Below are 25425 nucleotides of genomic sequence, written 5' to 3'. Positions count from 1 at the left end.
TCGCTGGCCACATACTTATACACGGATTAGACAGTCAAACTGTCAAAAAAATAGCAGCCGACCGTTGTCAATGTTGATATTCTAAGGTGGGTCGTGATTCGTTTGAAAAAGTGGTTTGTTCCCTTTGGCAGACTCCCGAAATCAACATCCGCCATTCCAAAATATACATAGCAGCCTTCAACAAATGTTTATCTAACCAACCTGTTAGATAAACCCAATGTATATGCAAGGGGCTTAATGCAGTTGTATTCCAGCCACTAGGGGGTACTCTGGTGAAGCCCATGGGAAGTAAAGTAATATAGTTTAAGTGAATTGGGAAGAGTAAGAATGAAAACTAAAGAAAGACTAAATGACTGTTACCTGTGCTGACATGATTAAAAGTGAAGTAAACCGTACTTTTCGTGTTGTAGTTTATATGATAAGCTCATTGGAAGGGTTACATATATATATATATATATATATATATATATGTTATTCCACATTTCCATGTGACCTTTGTATAATGTACGTTTAAACAGAACATACAACCAAAAAATGTTGCCCTCGTTCTATTGATTTCAATATGTAATGATACGAGTGATTAACACACAAGTGTTGCGTTAATCTTACCGCGTTGGCGACCCACCTCAATCAAAATGCAACACTTCAAAGTGTGGCTGGTTGTCTTCTACAAGTTGTCCACTACCATTGATTATAACATTCCCAGATTCCGTGTGGGTTTTGAGCTGTGCTAGTTTTAACAGAATGTCCATCCTGATTTTCCGCCTTCTCTCTCTATTGATTTCAATGTGAAATTGATACGAGTAATTGACAAAACAGCGCTGCGTTTCCCTTTTCTTTTTTGGCGACCCCCGTATCAAAATCTAACACTCTGAAATATAGCTGACTGTCTCCTGCCGGTTGTCCTCTAACCTGTGAGAAGAGAAAAACATCTCCTGTTTCCATGTTTTGTTTGTTCTTGTGTTAGTTTCAACGGCGTGTACAACCAGATTTCCACCGAATCAATTCGTGATTTATTGCCACTTGTCAAAACAATATGGCTTTTGGTGCTTGTATAGTTTTATAAGATGCTTTTTAAAAAAAATACAAGTAATGATGGCTTCTATCTTCAACATACATTTCCAATGGTATTGTACTTAATCAGGTAAAAAAACTGCTGAATGAGTCCAAAAAAACGTGTTGCAATTGATTTATTTTGACGATATACCAGAAATCACCAAATCAGGTTCGCCCAGCCTAATAAGAGGTCAGTATGTCCAAGTTTAGTGTTCATAGGGTTTAATCACGTTTAATCTCTGTCACCATTTTCACATCTTTCCTGTACTGTCTTTAGATTTAGGTCCCTCTGCAGATTGCAAAGAATTCGAGGGCAAATGGTAAGCACTTAAAATTATTCTGTAAGACAGTTAGCTAGCTATATGTGTGGTAATACTCCCTCCACAGAAGTGAAGGGGAGAGAGATGGACACACACGTTAAGCTATAGCTACGGTAGGTAACAGCACCACCTTATTGTATAGAATAGAAATCCTCTTCCTTTGGGTCAGGAGTTTAAGTCAAACCTGTCATGCTCGTCCTACTGCTATACCTAAATGTGTTTGCTTGTGTTGCATTGCCTTTTTTCTGTGTGTGTGTGTTTGGTGGCAGATGACGAGCCAGGCGGGAGCTGAGGTACTTGTGGAGAAAGTGGGGAATGCTGGGGTGATCACCCTGAACCGCCCCAAAGCCCTGAACGCCCTCAACATGAACATGATACGACTCATGTTCCCCCAGCTCAAGGTGAGCACTGACTAGGCTACCTGTCACTCGGACAGCGGGCAAGGACAGGCAATCATATCAGTCCTGCTGCAAACAACGGCAGCGATCTGTAGGAGTAGTTCATTAAATGTGGCAAATTGTTAAATGTGGCTTACTGTTAAGGCCTCTAGCCACAGAAGGTAAACGGGAGCGTTTAAGGTTGCATTCAGCAAATTCAAATGTTTCAAAACCTGTTTTTAACCCTTTACACTCGTGGGAATTGGCCTATATGGATAAGGATACATTGAAGAGTTTCTTACAGAAGAAATATGAGAATCATATGCATAACCATGGTAGCAATTGAAAGGGAACAGTTTGGAGATAATGCGAAAATTATTAGGCCAACGGTGAGCACACAACAGTTCACAAGACTGAATCCAAACATTACACTGTTGATTTTATGTACATTTTTTCATTTACTGTACTTTTCGCTGCGTTTGTTTGATAAGGAAATCTGAAAACACTCTGGATACATTCAGTAACACGATAAGACTATTCCTGACAAATGTGGGGTAGGTGCAATGGTATTTATTATAATCCTCAATGTTTCATCTTTGAAAATAAATAGTCATCCGAATTCACGCCGTTTTCCTCACTTAGGAAACAAAAAATTTGCAAAAGATGCACAATTTACCGGAAGGGATGGGGGCTCACATTCAGATCGGCTGTCAGTCAAAACCCGGAGCTCTGACGTCATGTATAGCATGTTACTGTACCGCCGCTACGTTCCAAATTAATTTAGGTGTTTTTCATTACCCAAATCTGCCAATTCTAACCTGTATACGGGTATGAGTGTAAAGGGCTAATGGCAATGGAAAGTGGAACTTGGAAATGTTTCAATGTCTAAACACAAATACATAGCTTGAATGCGATCCGGGTTACATGGGCATTGCAATGGGCAATGTAACACCTCGTAATGTACCACGTGTAAACTTGAATAGCAGTCAGAATTGACTTGGTCCACATAATGTACTCAAGCTATTTTGAATCTGCTGCACGTTCCATTGTAGAAATGGGAGACGGACAAGGAGACTGATATTGTTATTGTCAAAGGAGCCGGTGGGAAAGCCTTCTGTGCTGGTGGAGACATCAGAGGTAAATAGCAGACTGTCGAGAGCACACACGCACACGCGTACTCGCACAGTATCTTGATATGTACGGAATATGTCGTCATCTTCCTTTTCAAAGGTGTCTTATCTCTGTGCTTTACTGAGTGCATTTTGTAATCACATTTCTTCCTAGCTGTGACTGAAGCAGGAAAGATAGGAGATGCTCTTGCTAAGAACTTCTTCCGTGAAGAATACATCCTGAACAATACTATTGGTACGTGTCCCAATCTCGCCTCTTCCATGATTCTGGTAGAGGGGAAACAGTTTAGAACAAACAATATGTCTGTGTATTACAAAACGTTTGGTTTTCATTATGAATCTACAAGGACAGACCATTCTCTGATGAGACCAGTTATGTTTAGTATTTTGGGAGCACCAGTTTCTCTCCTTTTGGCTATCTGTTCTGTTTTGACTTATATTTTATTTCATCTTTTAAGGAACATATCAGAAGCCATATGTGGCCCTTATTGATGGGATAACAATGGGAGGGGTGAGTATCTTTAAAAAAAAAAAAAACAATTTTGGTTACAATCTTTGGCCCAGATCACCAAGCATACAGATAGATGACATTGCATGTTATTGCTGTGGTGCACGTTTTCACCACAAGATGGCGACATGAGAGGGCACGATTAACATGATTTCCTGGGATCAGAGGGGCAGGGATGTTGTGTGGTCCTGGTGGTCATTCTGTCACGGCAGCTTGTCTCTGTAATCTCTCTTGGAGGGGAAAAAATGATTGAACAAAATAAAAACATAGGGGTAGGAGGGGAGGGCCTCTCAACCCAAACGCGGTTTGGCAAAACCCAACAAAATGGCAGATAGGTAACCGGTTGGTTCCCACACTAGAATGGGCATTTGAATATGCTGTCATTTCGTGAATATCGTGTCCCTTTTTGTATTCAGAAATAAAGTGAGAATGCTAAGCCTTTGAGCCATCGCCAGTGACCCAGTTTCGGGTTTATTTGAAATGACAATGTACCACAAACAAGGACAGATTTTTCCTTTGGTGGAAAACACTTGTACTGTGCGTGCATTAAACTACCGTTAGACATATGTCTCTCTATTATGCGTGGGAATAATTTTGAACCGATTTTCAAAATGATATCACTTTGAGCTGGTTTTCTTGTGTTTTTACACTTATTTTATTTCCCCCCCAAAAGAATAGATATTATTTGTATGCATTTTTCTTTTTTTGCTCAGGAAACTTGGGAGGCCAAATGAAGTCACCCACGGGCGCTAGTTGCTCTAGAGCATAATTTGTCCCTGTAAATGTACATCACCCTTGTGTGTTTGCAAACATTGCTGCACCAGGGCGACGTGAGCCATATTGGTTGCAGAACATGGGGGAGTTCTCATAGACCGGAAACAAAAAAGCCTCTCTTTACATGTAGCTTAAGAGTGCATTTTCACACTACTTTGGGATTATAATTGAATTTTAAGGCCCGTATGAATGTTGACCTTAATATAAGCTTTGTGTCATCATCGCAAATGAACTGCATTATACTTGCACTTCAACCAGTAAAATGGCTCTTTGGCTAGCTTTGCTACAGCCTAGGTCAATGAGCGTTAGCATTCTAGCTAACAACTGCTGCATCCAAAATAGGTATTTTGCAATGATATCAACCAAACATAATCTTAGCGACTGTTCAAGCAGTGATCGTAAGCGTATGAGAAGTAATACCTACGTAAATCTAGGCTATGTTGAATGGGCACATATAGCGATGAGGGTCTTTCAAAAAATTGAGAGCATCAGTGCCTGAGGTCAGTGTGTCTGTACTGAAAAGGGGCCTATGGCTGAAGATTAATCTTTCATTGTGAGTGGTAATTCCCCGACCACCCTGCAGGTGTCAGTCATATGCTTTACATCCTGTAGTCCTGACCAGCTCCTTTTATTGTGAATTGATTCCTAGCTGGGCTCTCATTGGTTAGGATGAGAAGTGGCGTAGACCAGAGCATGTTGCTGCCACTTGTTTTTTTCTTTCATCCTCCTGTTAGACTCGCTTGGAATGGGAATGAATACCTTGTTGTTCTGCAGTTTGCTAGAGGAGGAGAGGCACTAGCTAGAATTACACAGATGGTAATCATACCCTGAGCTGATGCCTAAGGCAGTCAATACAGCCATAAAAGCATACCATTATCGGTCTTTCTGATATTAGAGTACAAGCCACCCCATCTTTTTTTTTATATGAGTAGATCGCTTTTGAATATAGGACTATAGAATGTCTCACTTATACGTACTTGTTATGACAACACATTTCGATCCACACAGATCCTTGTGAAGTCATGTCTAATTCTACAGTAGTAGTGCATTATTTTGCCCAGCCTGTCACTAGAAGTGATGTATGATGGATGAGACACTGTGACAATAGTCCCACCCAGCTGTCAGACTGTCAGCTGTGTGTCGCCTCCTCTTCCTCCCTGGTCCCTGCCCATCCTCTGTTATCCTCTATGTTTCACGGCTGCCCACCAAGGTCTCTGAGCACAGACGAGATGCGTGTGTCTATCGGGTTCAATGGTGTCCTGTGTTTGTTCTCGGTATCCACTCTGGCAGGGTGGAGTCACAGAAAGCTGTGAGAAATCTCTCACACACACACACACACACACATACACAGACACAGACACACACACACACACACACACACACAGATATGTCAATGTTCATGTGGAATATGTAAGGGTTTTGTACTCAGTCGGGCTACATTCAGATAACTCTCCTTGTGCAGGGTCAGACTTAAAACAAATCAAATCAAACTATTTATCACATGCGCTTAATACAACATGTGTAGACCTTCCCGTGAAATGCTTACTTACCAACAGTGCAGTTCAGGAAAGAGTTTAGAAAATATTTACCAAATACGCTAAAGTAAAAAATTATAAAAAGTAACATAATAAAATGACAATAACGATGCTATATACAGGGGGTACCAGTACCGAGTCAATGTCGTGGGTAAGGTTAGTCAAGGTCATTTGTACATGTAGGTAGTGGTGAAGTGACTATGCATAGATAAACAGCGGGTAGCAGCAGTGTAAAAAACAAATGGAGGGGGGTGGTCAATGTAAATAATCCGGTGGCCATTTTGATTAATTGTTCAGCAGTCTTATGGCTTAGGGGTAGAAGCTGTTGAGGAGCCTTTTGGTCCTAGACTTGGCGCCCCGGTACCGCTTGCCGTGCGGTAGCAGAGAGAACAGTCTATGACTTACTCACCAGTAAGGGGCGCTCCTTGGAATCTTCTGTGGATTGAGAAGTCCTCTAAAGTCTGTTTTGCCATCAACATCTTTATCACTATTGTTTATACTTTAGTGCTTCACTTTTGTTCACTGCATATTTCCATGGGGGTGAAGGTATGGATGTCTAGCGATAGACGACTGGGAAAAGGCATAAATTCAGTGGTTGGATGGTGGAAAGCAGTAGTTTAATGGAAGTTTTAAGCCCTGTCCGATCAGAACCATCTGTCCTGAATGAGGGCTTGATTTATTGCCCTTTCAGATTTTTAAGGGTGTTCCCACATCCCGGTCTAAACAAGGACTACCTGTTGGCCTAATCAAACACAACAGAGCCACTGGGCTAGGCTATACTGACACAATTTATTAGCACTGTTAACCGGTGACACTCCATCCACACACCTCACACCTCTTTTCACTAAACATTGCCTGCCTATCACAAAACACACTTTAGAATTGTGTTTTCACAATTTCACCCGATCCCTGCGTTTGGAAGACGGTATCGGTCTTACATTGTAGAGCGATTCCTCACTTTTCCACAAAATGCAATTCATTGAATGGTCCTTTTGGAGGAGGGATTGTTGACATACATTTGTATCTGAAAGCATAATTGAAAAATAATTAAAGTCAGTATATTTGTGACATTTTGGCCTTACCCAGGCCTCCTTTAAGACTCCGTAATGTTTAGTCTGTAAGTGGTACGAAGTAGAAATTGGTGTTGTATTGAAGCTTTACTGCTTGCTCTTCAATATGAGTGGTATTTTTTCCCTTTGTTTTATGTTAATTTTTGAAAATAGAAAAATATAAACATGAATATTGGAAAAACAGACTGTTTTGACAAATGATTGTATATATTATTGAACATAATATACTTTACGGGCGTATCAAAGTTCCAGAGTGCTAGTTTTAAAGTTATGGCCCATTGTATACATAAAAATTGGAATAGTAGGCAGCCCTCCTTTTTTACTTGAATCATTGCACATTCTGCAAATCACCAGCAGAGGGTGACCATTTTTTGAATACATTTTCACATTCACTCTGTTGGCAATGCTTAAAAATTGGATCATAACTGTAAAAGTAGCAGAAATCCCACTCTAGAACTTTGATATGCCCGTACAGTATTTTATGTTCAACAATATATTGAAACATTAGCCAAATCCAAAATGTAATTTTTTTCAATATTTATGAATCAATGTAAAAAATATTTTTGCCAACTGTGATCAATTATTTCTCAATGATGCTTTTACATACAAATGTCAAACACATGTCAACAATCCATCTCCAAAATCATGGTCGTCTTTTGTCCTGGTTTTGTGAGGTATCACTCTGTAGGTGTATTCTTATGGTTGCATTTCATGCCCTTAACCCTTGCTTTTACCCCTTGTTTGATGTGCTTGCCTGCAATGTTCACCCAGCAATATCTACATAGGTTTTTTTTCCTCATTTGGATTTGTTCAACCCCTGTGTCCTCTCTCGCCTACTTTTCAAAGGTTACCGAGAAGAGGCAGAGAGTGACGTGGACGGACAAATGCGCTTGAAATGAATGTGAAATTAGATTATCCTTCTCCACTCGCTTGTCATCAGGCAAATTACATTTACAGGGGCGTATCCCGAAATAAAATTAAGTTTGTTGTTCGAGACACTTTATAGATTAAATGATAAGTAGCATATTTTTCTTTAAACGTGCGCACGGTTTTCTTCTCCGACAAAACAACATCTGATTCAAAGGGGTTGTGGCAAAGGACTCCGGCAGGATACACATTACTGCCCTTAACAAAGGTGGCTGTGAAGGAGAGGAGGACACGCTTCCATTTGCATCTCCTCAACCACCTATCTGTTTCCGGGTCACAGAGGAGAGAGGGGCTGGAGGACAGGCTTTTGCCCAAATGAAAAGGCCATATAGGCTAAACAGTAGAGGAAGCAAAACATTTAAATGGGATTGAAACTTTGATGTTGCAGCAACATGCATTATCTTCTGTTGATGATGATAATGTGCTGATGTAGTGTCAGGTTGATTTCGCTACTGCATGTGACAATTGATTGTAGCTGTATTGGATCGATAAAGTGTGATATTTTTCGCTTTGAACTGCTTGTTTTACTAAGATTTTTCAGCAGTTCTCTCGACATTTGTTCATTCAAATTTTTATTCGGATGTGGAGGGGCTGCTGGTGGCTGCCAGACGTTGTAGTCTATCAAATCAGCCATTCTTCCCAAACCTCCAGATGCTTTTTCTGGAACTGTTCGCATCCAGATGTTCGATTCATCTCTTAGTGAGGTCGAATAACAGTTCCCAATACTGGGTCATAGTCATTAGGGCACGCAACGAAACATGTACAGTTGAAGTCGGAAGTTTACATACACTTAGGTTGGAGTCATTAAAACAAGTTTTTCAACCACTACCCAAATTTCTTGTTAAACAATCTATAGTTTTGGCAAGTCGGTTAGGACATCTACCTTGTGCATGACACAAGTCATTTTCTAAGAATTGTTTACAGACAGATTATTTCACTTATAATTCACTGTATCACAATTCCAGTGGGTCATACACTAAGTTGACTGTGCCTTTAAACAGCTTGGAAAATTCCAGAAACTGATGTCATGGCTTTAGAAGCTTCTGTTAGGCTAATTGACGTCATTTGAGTCAATTGGAGGTGTACCTGTATTTCAAGGCCTACCTTCAAACTCCGTGTCTCTTTGCTTGACATCATGGGACAATCAGCCAAGACCTCGGGGAAAAGATTGTAGACCTCCACAAGTCTGGTTCATTCTTGGGAGCAATTTCCAAATGCCTGAAGGTACCACGTTCATCTGTACAAACAATAGTACACAAGTATAAACACCATGGGACCACGCAGACGTCATACCGCTCAGGAAGGAGACGCGTTCTGTCTCCTAGAGATGAACATACTTTGGTGCGAAAAGTGCAAATCAATCCCAGAACAACAGCAAAGAACCTTGTGAAGATGGTGGAGGAAACTGGTATAAAAGTATCGATATCCACAGTAAAATGAGTCCTATATCAACATATTTTTTTTAACCTTTTTATTTAACCAGGCAAGTCAGTTAAGAACAAATTCTTATTTTCAATGACGGCCTAGGAACAGTGGGTTAACTGCCTGTTCAGGGGCAGAACGACAGATTTGTACCTTGTCAGACTACGGTTTGCAACTGCAAACAACGATCGTACTTTTTGGAGAAATGTCCTCTGGTCTGATGAAACACAAATATAACTGGCCATAATGACCATTGTTATGTTTGGAGGACAATGGGGGAGGCTTGCAAGCCGAAGAACACCATCCCAAGCACGGGGGTGGCAGCATCATGTTGTGGGGGTGCTTTGCTGCAGGAGGGACTGGTGCACTTCACAAAATAGATGGCATCATGAGGGAGGAAAATGATGTGGATATATTGAAGCAACATCTCAAGACATCGGCCAGGAAGTTAAAGCTTGGTTCCAAATGGGTCTTCCAAACGTACAATGTCCCCAAGCATACTTCCAAAGTTGTGGCAAAATGGCTTAAGGACAACAAAGTCAAGGTATTGGGAGTGGCCACCACAAAGCCCTGACCTGAATCCTCTAGAAAATGTGTGGGCAGAACTGAAAAAGCGTGTGCGAGCATGGAGGCCTACAAAACTGACTCACTTACTTACAACAGCTGTGTCTAGAGGAATGGGCCAAAATTCACCCAACTTATTGTGGGAAGCTTGTGGAAGGCTACCCGAAACGTTTGACCCAAGTTAAACAATTTAAAGGCAATGCTACCAAATACTAATTGAGTGTATGTAAACATCTGACCCACTGGGAATGTGATGAAAGAAATAAAAGCTGAAATCATTCTCTCTACTATTATTCTGACATTTCACATTCTGAAAATAAAGCGGTGATCCTAACTGACCTAAGACAGGGAATTTTTACTCGGATTAAATGTCAGGAATTGTGAAAAACTGAGTTTAAATGTATTTGGCTAAGGTGTATGTAAACTTCCAACTAAAACTGTAAATGAGAATTTCTTATTGGACAAGTCCATGTAGTCCCTCCGTGTTTCATAATGAACGCATCCCACTTGTAGTGATATGTCTGTGTCTGATTAGGGTGAGGCTGCAGAATGAGGACGACCCCTCAGCCCTTCCATTGGGACTAAATAAAGCTCCATGCTAACAAAGGGGATCCTTTACTGTGTTCATTTACTTAGCACTGATCCCGTGTTAGCCCCAGGCTAGTTTTCCTTGTGATGTAAAGGCTTACTGGCACGTGTGCGAAGGTGATGCGGTGATGAATACCAGATGATCTAATGCCACGGCATGACGAATGCCCAACTCCGTTCAGAGGGTAACATTTTAGTGACGTTCTAGCTAGATCATCCCAGTTCCTTATCCTGTGTCTGCTGTCGATTATGTAAACAGAGGATGTACAGCTACAGGAAAGACAACATCAGGTTGACATTTTAGTCATTTAGCAGACGCTCTTGTCCAGACCGACTTACACTTAGTGCATTCATCTTAAGACGGCTAGGTCTTTTGATCATCTTATTAGCAATCCTCTGCCAAGCATGACTTTATAGTCTGAAGGGTGAAATGGGCGATTGAATCATCCTGATAGGTCAGACCGAGAACACGTTCACACCCCACACACAAACTCTGAATCCAACAACCAGTCACACTATGAAAGCCACTATTAAATCTATGCCTTACATTGAAACAGCAAGACCGTGTTTGTGTGAGAAGTGCTTACACCACAATAACGGCTGGTAGAGTGCACTCAGCTCCTTCTCAAGAGTGCGGTACATTTCCATATTTATTGAAAGGCTCTAATATTGTGGGAAGACCAGAGAGGACTGTTCTGTGGCTAAGGCTTGGGAGTCATGGCTGCTCATTGATTGAGATTTGGCCCTGGTTAGTTGTGTGTATGCGATCTTTACCTACCTCCCGGGGGAAACGCCTTCCATTTCGTTAATGTTTCTGTAATACTATCTGTGGGTTTCATTTAGGGAGAGTCGGCTCTAACAGAGACCCCTTAGTTTCTCCTCAGGGTACTTCCTTTCATTTTCATTTAGACTTCTGTTGAAAAGACAAGGAAATCCCTTAACCTTGTTTCAGTCATAGTTAGATTAGCCTGCCCCTCTCTCCTGCTTTCATTAGATAATGGAGATATTATTCCACACAAAGACCAGAGGATTGTAATGAACTGTTGTCAAATCCTGCAGCTTTTTTTGACTTCAAAGGGAATACTTAGCAATTGTCTTTGCCTCTGATGCCATTCTAGTGAGCAGTAGGCTACTACAACTTAACTACTAAAGTAAAGATGCAAAGCTGAGTGAAAGTGGAATAAAGAGTCAGATCGGACCTCCCCCCTTCATTGTGTTTTATGGAGATTTTTTTTTCCTATAAAGATGTGGAAAAACACCCTTCTGCAGGGTTTTAATAGCTTTATACTGTAGATGAGAATAACCCAGTGACTCCTGATGAAGCGGTAGAATGTGAGGAACGTGCTAGTCCTGGGCTACACTCTACATTTGACAAGTCCCATGTTCCCAGGAAAACCCGAGTACCCTGGACGTGTAATATGGTGGTACCGATAGATCACGCTGTTCCTTTTACTTTTATGGGTATGATTTCATTTCATGGAATGTTAAACGAAGTGCTTCCCTTTCATGCTTCTTCATTCCAACCAGCAGTTCCCATCGTTTATAAAAAGGCGAGAGATATACGGCCTCAGATTCCGTCCTGTTAAGGATTCTCCTTGAACCTTGGTGGGGAGGGGGGAATCTGCTTTTTCCACTCCCGTCTCCAGAGTCTGCACAGCCATGTCAATGGGTGGTATTTTCCACTTCGGAGGAAAGCCTGGTTAGAGCTGGCTAGACGGACAACTCAAATTCCATCCATTTGTTAATGGCTTCTCTATCTCTGGTGTCCTGATTCGATGGGAATGACTCAGGGAACCAAACAAGGAGCATGTCCTTCAACAGCCATTTACACGCACAACACTTCATAAATAAGCCTTACCCTGTACATTCTATAAAAAAATGTCATCAGAACTTCATGAAATATAGATTCATACACAATTTCATGCTAGTTAGAGAGGTCAAATATGATGTAGAAGTCCCTATCTACAAGCTAATGTGGTCCTTGTATATAAATCATCCTTCAGTGTGACAGAAATCACTTGACGCTTTAGGCCTTCAGCAAAATGTGATTGATTTGAATTGCTGCAAGGGTGCGTGTTGGAATGTATTGGGAGGAGACGGAGGTATTGATACATTAACCATGACACTTATCACCACTGACTGCTCTATAGACCTGCGGTAAAAGATTTCCATCCTCCGGGGACCATTGACTCTGTCAGGGCAGTTCAGTCAACTAGTAAAGTTCTGTTTTCCTTAAACAAGGTCTCCTCCCATCATCTCGTAATTTCCTCAATGTCATTCTATGCTTTTATTTCCTTAAAGGTCTCCTATACTGCATATCTAATTTTCTTTGGGCTGCTGCCCCCTCGTGTCCCTGACGCTACCCCAAGCAGAGTTGACTCAGCTCAAGGGTCATTGTCTGTAGGTCATGCCTGTCAATTGGGGGCTCTCACGTCACATCAGAGCTACATATCTCCCGTCTGTTCAGTTTCTGTTGATAAGATGTTGTTTAATCTGCACTGCCATTTGTCACACAACTCCTAGATTTACCCGGGGTGGTTGGGGTTGTCTTTGTGTTTGTTTTGGCTCACTGTTTATTGTTACTGTTAGCCAGCTGCCTGCCTGTCTGTAGTCACGGACTCACTGCAGACTAGACTCTACGTGCTCTTTCACAGACATCATCAATGCAGAGCAGATGCTGATGTGCTCTGTGCACATCTACCAATGTTTTAAATCACCTTTATCGCCAAATAGAACAACTAATGATTAGATAAGGCTATCCACATCATGTTAAGATTAAGGGAGCTGTGCAGCTGTTCTTAACCAATGGCCATGTATTGTGAACAATGTGCTTCTCTTTTACACTGATCTTTTACTGAGAGGAAACTTATATAAAATGAACTTGGGCTGACGGCAGTCTCTCTTACCATATAGTACCAGTCAAAAGTTTGGACACACCTACTCATTCAAAGGTTTTTAGTTTTTTATATTTTTTTCTACATTGTAGAATAATAGAGAAGACATCAAACTATAAAATAACACATGGAATCATGTAGGAACCAAAAACAGTATTAAACCAATCAAAATATATTAGATTCTTCAAAGTATCCTTTGCCTTGATGACAGCTTTGCACATTCTTAGTATTTTCTCAACCAGCTTCACCTGGAATGATTTTCCAACAATCTTGGAGTTCCCACATATGCTGAGCACTTGTTGGCTGCTTTTCCTTCACTTTGCATTCCAACTCATCCCAAATCATCTTAATTGGGTTGAGGTCAGGTGATTGTGGAGGCCAGGTCATCTAATGCAGCACTCTCACTCTCCTCCTTGGTCAAATAGCCCTTTACACAGCCTGGAGGTGTGTTGGGTCATTGTCCTGCTTAAAACGCTTAGTCCAACTAAGCGCAAACCAGATGGGATGGTGTGTCGCTGCAGAATGCTGTGGTAGCCATGCTGGTTTAGTGTGCCTTGAATTCTAAATATATCACAGACAGTGTCACCAACCAAGCACCACCACACCACATCCTCCATGCTTCATGGTGGGAACCACACATGCAGAGATCATCCGTTCACCTACTCAATTTTGACATTTAACCCGGTCTAATGCCCATTGCTCTTGTTCCTTGACCCAAGCAAGTCTCTTCTTCTTATCGGTGTCCTTTTAGTAGTGGTTTCTTTGCAGCAATAAGACCATGAAGCCCTGATTCATGCTGTCTCCTCTGAACAGTTGGTGTTGAGATGTGTCTGTTACTTGAACTCTGTGAAGCATTTATTTGGTCTGCAATTTCTGAGGCTGGTAGCTCTAATGAACTTATCCTCTGCAGCAGAGGTAACTCTGGGTCTTCCTTTCCAGTGGCGGTCCTCATGAGAGCCAGTTTCATCATAGCTTTTGATGGATTTTGTGACTGCACTTGAAGAAACTTTCTAAGTAATTGCAACGTTCCGGATTGACTGACCTTCATGTCTTAAAGTAATGATAAACTTCTCTTTGTTTATTTGAGCTGTTTTGCCATTTGCCAAGACTTGGTCTTTTACCAAATAGGCCTACCTTCTGTATACCACCCCTACCTTGTCATGACACAACTGATTGGGCTCAAATGCAGTTTAACACCTTTTTATGTGTGTTCCTACATGATTCCATATGTATGATTTCATAGTTTTGATGTCTTCGCTGTTATTCTTATGTAGGTCCTGGATGGCAGGAATCTTGGCCCCAGTGATGTACTGGGCCGTACGCACTACCATCTGTAGCGCCGAGTAGTTGTCATACCAGGCGGTGATGCTCTCGATGGTGCAGCTGTAGAACCCATTGAGGATCTGACGACCCATGCCAAATCTTTTCAGTCTCCTGAGGGGGAAAAGGTGTTGTGCCCTCTTCATGACTGTCTTGGTGTGTTTGGACCATGATAGTCTGTTGAGGTGGACACCAAGGAACTTGAAACTCTCCGCCCGCTCCACTGCAGCCACGTCGATGTGAATGGGGGGCGTGCTCGGCCCTCCTTTTCCTGTAGTCCACGATCATCTCCTTTGTCTTGCTCACGTTGAGGGAGAGGTTGTTGTCCTGGCACCACACTGCCAGTTCTCTGACCTCCTCCCAAAAAGCTGTCTCATCGTTGTCGGTGATCATGCCTACCACTGTTGCTCATCAGCAAACTTAATGATGGTGTTGGAGTTGTGCTTGGCCACGCAGTCATGGGTGAACAGGGAGTACAGGAGGGGACTAAGCACGCACCCCTGAGGAGCCCCCGTGTTAAGGATCAATGTGGCAGATGTGTTGTCTAACCTTACCACCTGGTGCGGCCCGTCAGGAAGTCCAGGATCAAGTTGCAGAGGGAGGTGTTTAGTCCCAGGGTCCTTAGCTTAGTGATGAGGTGTTCCTTTTGTCCAGGTGGGAAAGGGCAGTGTGGAGTGCGATTGAAATTGTGTCATATTTGGATTTTCCATTGGATGAATCCCGGAACATATTCCAGTCTGTGCTAGCAAAACAGTCCTGTAGTGTAGCATCCGCATCATCTGACCACTTCCGTATTGAGCGTGTCACTGGTATTTCCTGCTTAAGTTTTTGCTTCTAAGCGGGAGTCGGGAGGATAGAATTATGGTCAGTGTCTCTGTGTGTGGAGTAAAGGTCGCCTAGAGGTTGTTTTTTTCCCCCTCTGGTTGCATTGAGGTAAAACGGATTTAAGTTTGCCTGCATTATATTCCCTGGCCACTAGGAGCACCACTTCTGGATGAGCATTGTCTTGTTTGCTTATGGCCTAATACTGCTCGTTGAGTGCGGTCTTAGTGCCAGCATCGTTTGTGGTGGTAAATAGGCGGCTACGAAAAATATAGATAGTGTGGTCTACAGCTTATCATGAGTTACTTTACCTCAGGTGAGCAATACCTTGAGACTTCTTTAATATTAGAGCTTGCGCACCAGCTCTAATTGACAAATAGACACACACAACCACCCCTCATTTTATCAGACGTAGCTGTTCTGTCCTGCCGATGCATGGAAAACCCAGCCAACTGTGTATTTTCCGTGTTGTCCTCAGCCATGATTCGGTGAAACATAAGATATTACAGTTTTTAATGTTCTGTTGGTAGGATAGTCTAGAATGGAGATAATCCAGTTTATTCTCCAGTGATTGCATGTTGGCCAATAGAACTGATGGTAGGGGCGGGTTACCCATTCACAAGGCATCCCCCCCCGTGTATTTTCATCTTAACGTGAATGACGGGGATTTGGGCCTGGTCTCAGAGAAGCAGTATATCCTTTCCTGTCAAATTCATTAAAGAAAAACATCTTTGTGCAGTTAGAGCAACATTATGTACAAAATAAGTTACAAACACACAAAATAGCACAGTTGGTTTGTAGCCCTTAAACTACAGCCATCCCCTCCAGCGCCATTCTATTCAATAGTGCTCTAGGAGGCTCATTACACACACACACACACACACACACACACACACACACACACACACACACACACACACACACACACACACACACACACACACACACAGAAGATCAAAGGGCATAGCCTGGCCTCTACCTCCGTCTACATTTCCAATCTGTTACCTACCTCTCCGTCAACCACATCACTCATATCCATAGATAAATTGTTAGATGTCCCTCACTTAACCTTCCTTTCTCTTGCTCTCATCTTCACTCTTTGCTTCTCATCTATTCACTTTCCCTCTTTCTTGCCTCACTCTCTGTCTCTAGTCCTCTAATTAATATGCCCTCTCTCATTATCTTCCCCTCTCTTTCTCACTTTAACACGCTCACTCTCTCTCTGCTTTTCAGGGTGTGGGCCTCTCGGTCCATGGGCGGTTTCGGGTGGCCACTGAGAAGACTCTGTTCGCCATGCCGGAGACGGCAATCGGTAAAACGATGCACTGGCATCCGCCCCTTTCTTCCCCCGAGGTCCATGTTTGGCTCCTGTTATTGCGAGTGTGTTGCCTTGCTTTGCAGTGCATTAATAATAAATGGGCCATGCAGAGTTAAGCATTGCAAGAAGAGCATCATCATCATCATCATCAGCCAGATATGAACAGGCCAACAGGCTGTTCTGTAGCTGTTTCTCTGTAGTTATTATGTAAACATGAGAAAATTATTTGACCATCTCATACCACCAAGTAGCATATTTCCTCAGTTATATGGTCACACTTCAGGTGACAAAGTAATTAGTTGGTAATTAGGTTATCACTTTTAAATGATTGCATCTGAGCTCCTAGTGTGTGCAGCTTTTCTTTTTCAAGTGACAAAGTAATAAGTAGTAAAAAAAATCTTAACACCTATCTAATTACGCAATAGTCAAAATCTGTCTTCTTTTCTCAAACTACAGTAAGTATCCGTATCTAAAGTCTGAATATAAACCTAAGTGCACATTGATTTGGCTATATCAGTCTTATTATTTTAAGTGTTTATGGGGACCTTGGGAACCATAGGAAAATACTGTTTTATGTGAAAACTGACAATATAAAGTTATGCAGTGTGAAAGAGGGTATGCAGATTATCACCAAGTGGGTACTACTTGCGATGGAAGGAAGGAATGCTCGTCACGTGGCCAAACACAAATCAAAAGTTCATTCAAATGCTTGAGGCCAGTCTCACACAGAGCCTCAGTGTCGATCATTGGTCTCGGACAATCACTCATACCCGCTTGCACTTTGTGCCATGTTGCCAGGTGTGAGGTTGCCCAGAAACTGTTCCACTAGGCATAATGGACACCTTACACTCCTCGATTGTCGAAGATGGGCCACTTTTCTTGAGACGATTGATTGTAATGCACAATAGAAAGCCTTCATGGCACCACACGTGATAATGTGTCCCAGATCATTTTGGGTGTTTCTTAGCTTGTCTGTTATGTTTTGATGATTTTCTTTACTAATTGCACCATACTGGCTGATGCCATAGTGGCTCTCTTATACTGTACAAAGATGAACAGCACAGTCATCGACGGAGGACATGTTCTGAATCGATCCAGATGCTTTGCTGTGTTTTTGGCAGGTTTTGTACTAGCCTGTAATTATCAGTGTGGTTTGCCGTGAAAGGGATCATCTTGTATATCGATGCTGTCGTAATAGGCCATAGAGATGTATAATGTCTGAAATGGTACTCTTCTTCTATGGTTAATGAGCCTCCCCTCTTACGTTGGCTAGTCTTATCTCAGGGTTTCTCACAGCAATTAAATTAGTTCTGGTGGATGTCCACTCCATGCAAGCAAGTTGGAATTGTTTGTTTCTTTTTGTAACTCTGTCTACACATGCTATAGGGCATTTGTCCCAAAATCTCTAAATAATCTTCTCAAACTTTTTGAGGGCCATATATTGAACCCAGCGCATGTTCCTGAATCAAATTGAAATGTCTTTATGTTTTGGACTGTGACCGTTTGTATATTGTCAATAATTATTCTGAAGGATGGTGTGTGCTCTGTCTTTATCAATCACCTCCAAGGTTGGGGCGATATTACAATAGCAGACAATAGCATTGTCTGTCGACGGTGATTGACGTGACAACAAAAAGACCAGTATTCACGCTAACTTGTTTCAACTGGACAGGATTTAGAAGAGTGGGTGCCAACTAGACCTATTTGAACTCGAGTCTCGCAGCGCACAGCAGAGCAGCACACAAGTGACATTCAGTGTAATTTGCCTATTCCTATTTACTGGAGCCTATTTCAATAAATATGTCATATAGCCTACAGAACGCAAAGAGGGGAATGTAGGCCAGACAGAGTGGAGAATTCCACCCAAGCAGCGCAAAATGTCCAGTCACAAAACATATTTTTTTCTTCTCTCTGTTAGTGCATGGGCATTTGGCTATAGCCTAAATGTTTATTTATCTATATATAATGGACGCCAATGCAGCCGTTTTGATCTCAAAATCAAATCATTTCTGGGTAACAGTTAAGTACCTTAATATGATTGTTTTCAATTAAAATAGTCTAAAAGAGCAATTTCTCAAGCAAGAACTTAGCTTGGACTGTCTGAGTGGTCTGAGTGGGGAGGGGAAAATGAGCTGTTATAGTTAGTTTGTCGCACAAGGACGATGCGTGCAAGTTGGTTGCAGAACAAGGTGGAGTTCTTTAAAGAACGCCAGCAAAAAAAAAAAAGCCTTGATTTACACTTTTCTTAGGAGTGCATTTCACATTACTTTTGGATCATAATTGAATTTGAAGGCTCTTATGAATATCCTGCGTAATGTTTGTGTCGTTATCTAAAATCAACTGTGTTATGCTTAAAGAGCACTTTACACCAGTAAAATGGCTCTTTGGCTAGCTTTTGCTATAGGCAAAAACATTTTGCCTATAGCAATTTTTTTTTGCTGAGATCACAACCAATATCTCAGCGACTGTTAAAGCAAGAATCAGAACATCATTGTAAGTGTATGAGGATCCCCACCAAAAAAGTTATTTAGTTTAACTTAGAACTACCCATCCCGGATCCGGTATATTTGTCATCAGCAACTGCTGAATAGCATAGCGCAACAGTAAAACAATATTACTAGAAAATATTCATATTCATGAAGTTTATCGATAGCCTAGCATAGCATTATGTACACCTAGCATCAGGAAGCTTGGTCATGAAAATCAGAAAGGCAATCAAATTAACCATTTACCTTTTATGATCTTCGGATGCTTTCACTCACGAGACTCCCAGTTAGACAGCAAATGTTCCTTTTGTTCCATAAAGATATTTTTTATATCCAAATACCTCCGTTAGTTTGGTGCGTTATGCCCAGGAATCCACCGGAAATAGCGGTCACGACAATGCAGACAGAAATTCCAAATTATATCCATAATGTCGACAGAAACATGGCAAACGTTTTTTATAATCAATCCTCAAGGTGTTTTTCAAATATCTATTCGATAATATATCAACCGGGACAGTTTGCTTTTCACTAGGACCGGGAGGAACAATGGCCGCCTCACTCTTTCGCGCAAAAATCACTCTGAGAGCCCCCACCTGACCACTTAGGTAATGTGGTCATTCACGCTCATTCTTCAAAATAAAGGCCTGAAACTATGTCTAAAGGCTATAGACACCTTAGGGAAGCCATAGAAAAAGGAATATGGTTGATATCCCTTTCAATGGTCAATAGGGATGCATAGGAACACAGGGGTTTCAAAATAAGAGTCACTTCCTGATTGGATTTTTCTCAGGCTTTCGCCTGCAAACTCAGTTCTGTTATACTCACAGACAATATTTTTACAGTTTTGGGAACTTTAGAGTGTTTTCTATCCTAAGCTGTCAATTACATGCATATTCTAGCATCTGGTCCTGAGAAATAGGCCGTTTTCTTTGGGAACGTTATTTTTCCAAACATAAAAATAGTGCCCCCTAGCTTCAAGAGGTTTTAATGTAATAAAAAAAGTAAATGTTGAATGGGCTTCAGATGGCAATGGATTTCTTACTGTCGAGGATGTCAGTGTTTTCTTACTGCCACCAAGATTCGCACGCATCTGTACGTGATGTCAGTGTGTCGTTTATTGCCAGAGGTTTACTTTCTTATTGTTCTATTCATTATTTTCAAACCGCTGTTACCCTAAAGGGTCAACATCATTTTCAAATTGTCATAGTATTATTCCAACCTCATAGTGTATAAGAAAACATATAAAACATTGGGGGAAATCACGTTTTTGACTGCACTTACTTCCTACTCTCCATGAATATGACTTAAGAATACACTTTATTCATGGCTTTCTCCAGATCAAACAATGAATGTCATTTTATTTTGAGTAGCCTAGACACGTAAGGTAGCCAGAGGACTAATTAATGAGAAAGAACAGACGATATCAATAGCCTATAAAAAAATCTAATGACAAGTTTAATCAAACAAATTATCCATGCGCGCCGGGGGAAATCCCTCCATGCAAGGTTGAAACCAAATGGCCGATAACCTTTGTGATGACCTTTTGTGCAAAGGAAGGGAGCGAGGTCTCCTCCCTCGCAAACGGAATCTCTCGTCCCAACCCCCCTCCCTTCACCTATGTTTGTCATGGCCGCCAAACAACAACAACAAAAATCTGGAATTTTGTGGCTGTGGAATGTAGTGGAAACTGCTTATCCTCCACACACAACCTTCAAAATCACTGCACCATTTTAAGCATTGCCTTCACCCAAGCCTGATTCCTCCAAATAATCAACGGCGAAAACCAGGAACTACTGCTGCTCGTAACCTATTATAGCTCAGTGATTCGTAATCACATAATTCTACTTGAGCCTTGACAGATTCTCAACGTTTCATCTGTCCATGAGAATCAGTCCACAAGAGATTAGAAGACTGTTCAACCCATAATGTAGGCATATCACCTAGCTCGCTATGGTAACACAGCCCGTTACTCATCAGTCATTGTTCCACCAGAAAGGAAAATTAGAAAAGGTTTGCCATTGCCTTCACTTAGCCTCTGCCCAGTTTTTCAACAACATTATCTTTTGTGATTCATTCAATTTCATTTAATAGCCCAGCTGTCGTTTTAGCGGAGGACAAAGGTTGACATCGCCCAACCCTACTACACCCAAACACATCCTCTTTTTCAAGGACACTTGCATACACTCTCTTTCTCCCTCTCTGTCTCTCTCTCTCACACACACACACACACACACACACACACACACACACACACACACACACACACACACACACACACACACACACACACACACACAGTTAACGGTCTCTCTCTTGCGCACACACGTACACACACTAAAGGACATGTCCGTGTGCTGGTTGAGCTGTCTCAATGATTACTTTCCTGACTGTGCTCCACCTGAGCTGTGTGGTGTCCTTCACTGCAGAGAGGCTGTCTCCCACTGGAAATGGGACTGTCTCTGGAAGTTCTCTGATCTCTCGCTGTGTGTGTGCGCGTCGGTCGATCAGTTTGTCTATCTTTTTCTTAGAGATGGAGCAGTCATTGTTTTCCCGATAGGCTACCCCTGAAGTAAAGCCTTAAGTTTTTCATCGAAGAAAAACACTACATATTCGGTCGTTTTTGAACACATGGCATGTTCCCCGGGACTGGCAAGACAGCAGAGGAAAAATAACAATCAGGATAATCATTAAATTGCACATACTGAGACCCGTGTGTGTGTGACTGGACAGTACAGAGCAGCTATTAGCAGAGACAGCTTCTCGGGCGGTGTTAGACTTTATCTAGAACTGAGGGACTAATCCTCTTTTGGGCTGCCTGGCTTTCTACCCTGCTGCTTGGTCACACTTCTCTGGCCCAGAGCCACAAGCTGCAATGCATTTATCTTCACTTCAGCCCCTACCTCTACAGTGGAAGGGCCAAAGTTTAAAGCTACAGCTCAAGTTTAAATTCTCAGAACTGAATTCATTTTTTTTGGACACTTTTTCTTGCATTTGAATGCTAATGGTAGGCCAACACTGCTTCCATCCGCTTGGAAAGTTTTTCTTTGATGTTCTAGTGAAAGGAACTTTAACAACAGGGCCTTTAGGGATTTCCCTGAAGGGAACCCTTCCCTAAGGGCATTGCATAGAGCCCCTCAAACGTTTTCCTTAGGTAAAGGCACAGAGTTTCTAAACCCAGAGACTCAACATCGTGAGACTTCCGGGAATGTTCCGGTGTTTTCTATTTTGTGCCACACTGCAGCATCTGCTGAAAAACTTTGGAAAACAAAACAAATGATTCGTGGGTGTTGGTATTTTGGTTACTGCTGTTTTTTTGCTCGTTCGTACTGCTTGTTTGAGGCTCGTCTGTTGCTACATCGGCTCATTTTTTTTGTCCGGATTTTTGTCTAACAACTAGTGGCGGGCTTGCGGGAAAATTGTCATTTGAGCATTGAATTAACTTCCTGTTGGACCAGATGATTATTTGCATAATTGTAACAGGCGCAATTACTTTTTGTGATCACCCACTGATATTTGTGTAGTTTTAACCCCCTTTTATCCCCAATTGGTAGTTACATTATTGTCCCATTGCTGCAACTCGCATCACTCCAGCTATTGACTCGGGAGAGCTCCGAAACACGACCCTGCCAAGCTGCACTGCTTCTTGACAAACTGCTCGCTTAATCCGGAAGGCAGCCGCACCAATGTGTCAGAGGAAAGACTACAACTGCCAACCGAAGTCACATGCATGCGCCTGACCCGCATGCGCCCGGCTCGCTAGAGCGCGATGGGACAAGGACATCTCGGCCGGCCAAACCCTTGCCTAACCCGGATGATGCTTGGCCAATAGCTGGAGTCGGCTGTGACTGCGCCACTTGGGAGGCCCTATTTGTGTAGTTTTTTTTTATTGCAGAGTGAAAACTAAATGGACACTTGTCAGAACCTGGGTATGGGATGGAGGGGGAAAATGGGAGGGTAGAGCGAGATGACAAATTCAGACATGCTACTTTTCTACACTAAATGGGAGATAGACCAATAGCTAGAATGTTATTTAACTTTTTAACTCAATACTATTGTTTTAAATTTTGAAAATCAGTTTTTCTTTACCGGGCAAAGCAAAAATAGTCGGCTGGTGACTAGTGATTACGGGGAAGCAAGAGTCGCTTGTGCAATGTGTAGCCTAAATCAGGGGTGTCTCAACTTTTTCATTCAGGGCCCCCTTCCAGCATTGGGGAATATCCTGCACCCCCCTTGCTGTGCGACACGTTTGTTTCTATGGGCACAAGCACTGTTCATGACACAAACTGTTCACATCTTGTTGGCAGAGAGACAACTTGGCAGCATTAAAGGTTATTTCCTGCAATGCTACACATTTTGCCATGCCTAATTGAGTGACTCAAACATTACAACAAAATCTAAAGGCTAAAAAAACCTAGCTAAAAACATTAGCTGAAAAATTATGAATAGCTCTCTAAGGTATGCAATGACTGACATAATTTTTTGGGGGGGGTGGAACCCTGTGCCCCCCTTGTCGACCCGGGGCACACCCCACAGTTTGGGAACCACTGGCCTACAGTGGCAGGAGAAAGTATGTGAACCCTTTGTAATTATCTAGATTTCTTCATAAATTGATCCTAAAATTAGATCTGATCTTCATCTAAGTCATAACAACAGACAAACACAGTCTGCTTAAACTAATAACACACACATTATTGTATTTTTCTTGTCTATATTGAATCCATAATTTAAACATTCACAGTGTAGGTTGGAAAAAGTATGTGAACCCCTAGGCTAATGACTTCTCCAAAAGCTAACTGGCGTTAGGAGTCAGCTAACCTGGAGTACAATCATTGAGACGAGATTGGAGGTGTTGGTTAGAGCTGCCCTGCCCTCTAAAAAACACTCACAAAATTTGAGTTTGCTATATACAAGAAGCATTGCCTGATCTGAACAATGCCTCGAACAAAAGAGTTCTCAGAAGACCCAAGATTAAGAATTGTTGACTAAATGCCTTGATGTTCATCAGTCCATGGTAAGAAAAATTGCCTATAAATGGAGAAAGTGCAGCACTGTTGCTACTCTCCCTAGGAGTGGCCATCCTGCAAAGATGACTGCAAGAGCACAGTGCAGAATGCTCAATGAGGTTAAGAAGAATCCTAGTGTCGGCTAAAGACTTAAAGAAATCTCTGGAACATCTCTGTTGAAGAGTCTGCGATACATAAAACACTAAACAAGAATGGTGTTCATGGTAGGACACCATAGAAGAAGCCACTGCTGTCCAAAAAAGGGGAGCATCATGGTTTGGAGCTGCTTTGCTGCCTCAGGGCCTGGACAGCTTGAATTCCCAAGTTTATCAAGACATTTTGCAGGAGAATGTAAGGCTATCTGTCCACCAATTGAAGCTCAACAGAAGTTGGGTGATGCAGCAAGACAACCCAAAATGCAGAAGTAAAACAACAACAGAATGGCTTCAACAGAAGAAAATACAATACGCCTTTTGGAGTGGCCCAGTCAGTCCTGACCTCAACCCGATTGAGATGCTGTGGCATGACCTCGAGAGCGGTTCATACCAGACATCCCAATAATATTGCTGAATTGAAACAGTTTTGTAAAGAGGAATGGTCTAAAATTCCTCCTGACCGTTGTGCAGGTCCGATCCGCAACTACAGAAAATGTTTGGTTGAGGTTATTGCTGCCAAAGGAGGGTCAACCAGCTACTGAATCCAATGGTTCACATACTTTTCCCATCCTGCACTGTGAATGTTTACATGGTGTGTTCAATAAAGACATGAACACGTATCATTGTTTGTGTGTTATTAGTTTAAGCAGACTGTGTTTGTCTATTGTTGTGACTTATATGAAGATCAGAACATTTTATGACCAATTTATGCAGAAGTCCAGGTAATTCCAAAGGGTTCACATACTTTTCCTTGCCACTGTATATGTTCGGCGTGGAGCCTGTCTTTCCACACTCATCACTTGCTTAGCCGCAGCTCACCAGCTAATGTAGGCTGTGTGCCGGTGGAGCGCGTCCTTCTCACTGCTATAGAACAGAACCCTCGCCGCTCTGTGCACCCAATGCTGCTAATATTCGACTTATCATAGTAGCCTATTCAGTCCAAATGCAAATAAAAGTCACGGAAAGGTGTGTCTCGGTCACCAATGGTCGAGTCCAAGTCATGAAAATCGGGACTCTAGTCCGAGTGCTGGACTGGAGTACTACAACACTTCTTTCTAGCACATCAAGCTAACTTAGAGTAATTAGCCAGCTAGCTTTGTAGCCATGGACTGTGCACCTTCCATCATTTAGCTAATTAGCTAGATAGCTATAGATC

At 42.0% G+C, this 25425-nt stretch overlaps 1 protein-coding gene across 1 annotated transcript in view; it reads left to right on the top strand.

The window, feature by feature from the left end:
• The window catches only part of LOC118367165 (3-hydroxyisobutyryl-CoA hydrolase, mitochondrial), a 44350-nt gene that overhangs the window by 4101 nt on the left and 14824 nt on the right, over positions 1 to 25425 (top strand). Inside the window, exons 2-7 of the mRNA XM_035750270.2 lie at positions 1334 to 1376; positions 1646 to 1777; positions 2806 to 2890; positions 3038 to 3118; positions 3342 to 3394; positions 16541 to 16619. Of these exons, the coding sequence (XP_035606163.1) occupies positions 1334 to 1376; positions 1646 to 1777; positions 2806 to 2890; positions 3038 to 3118; positions 3342 to 3394; positions 16541 to 16619 (473 nt within the window). The remainder of the gene's footprint in view (positions 1 to 1333; positions 1377 to 1645; positions 1778 to 2805; positions 2891 to 3037; positions 3119 to 3341; positions 3395 to 16540; positions 16620 to 25425) is intronic.

This window comes from Oncorhynchus keta, chromosome 34, assembly GCF_023373465.1.
Source record: "Oncorhynchus keta strain PuntledgeMale-10-30-2019 chromosome 34, Oket_V2, whole genome shotgun sequence".
Taxonomy (NCBI): domain Eukaryota; kingdom Metazoa; phylum Chordata; class Actinopteri; order Salmoniformes; family Salmonidae; genus Oncorhynchus; species Oncorhynchus keta.
Note: the sequence above shows the minus strand (reverse complement) of the source record. Positions and strands in the feature narration are given on the sequence as shown.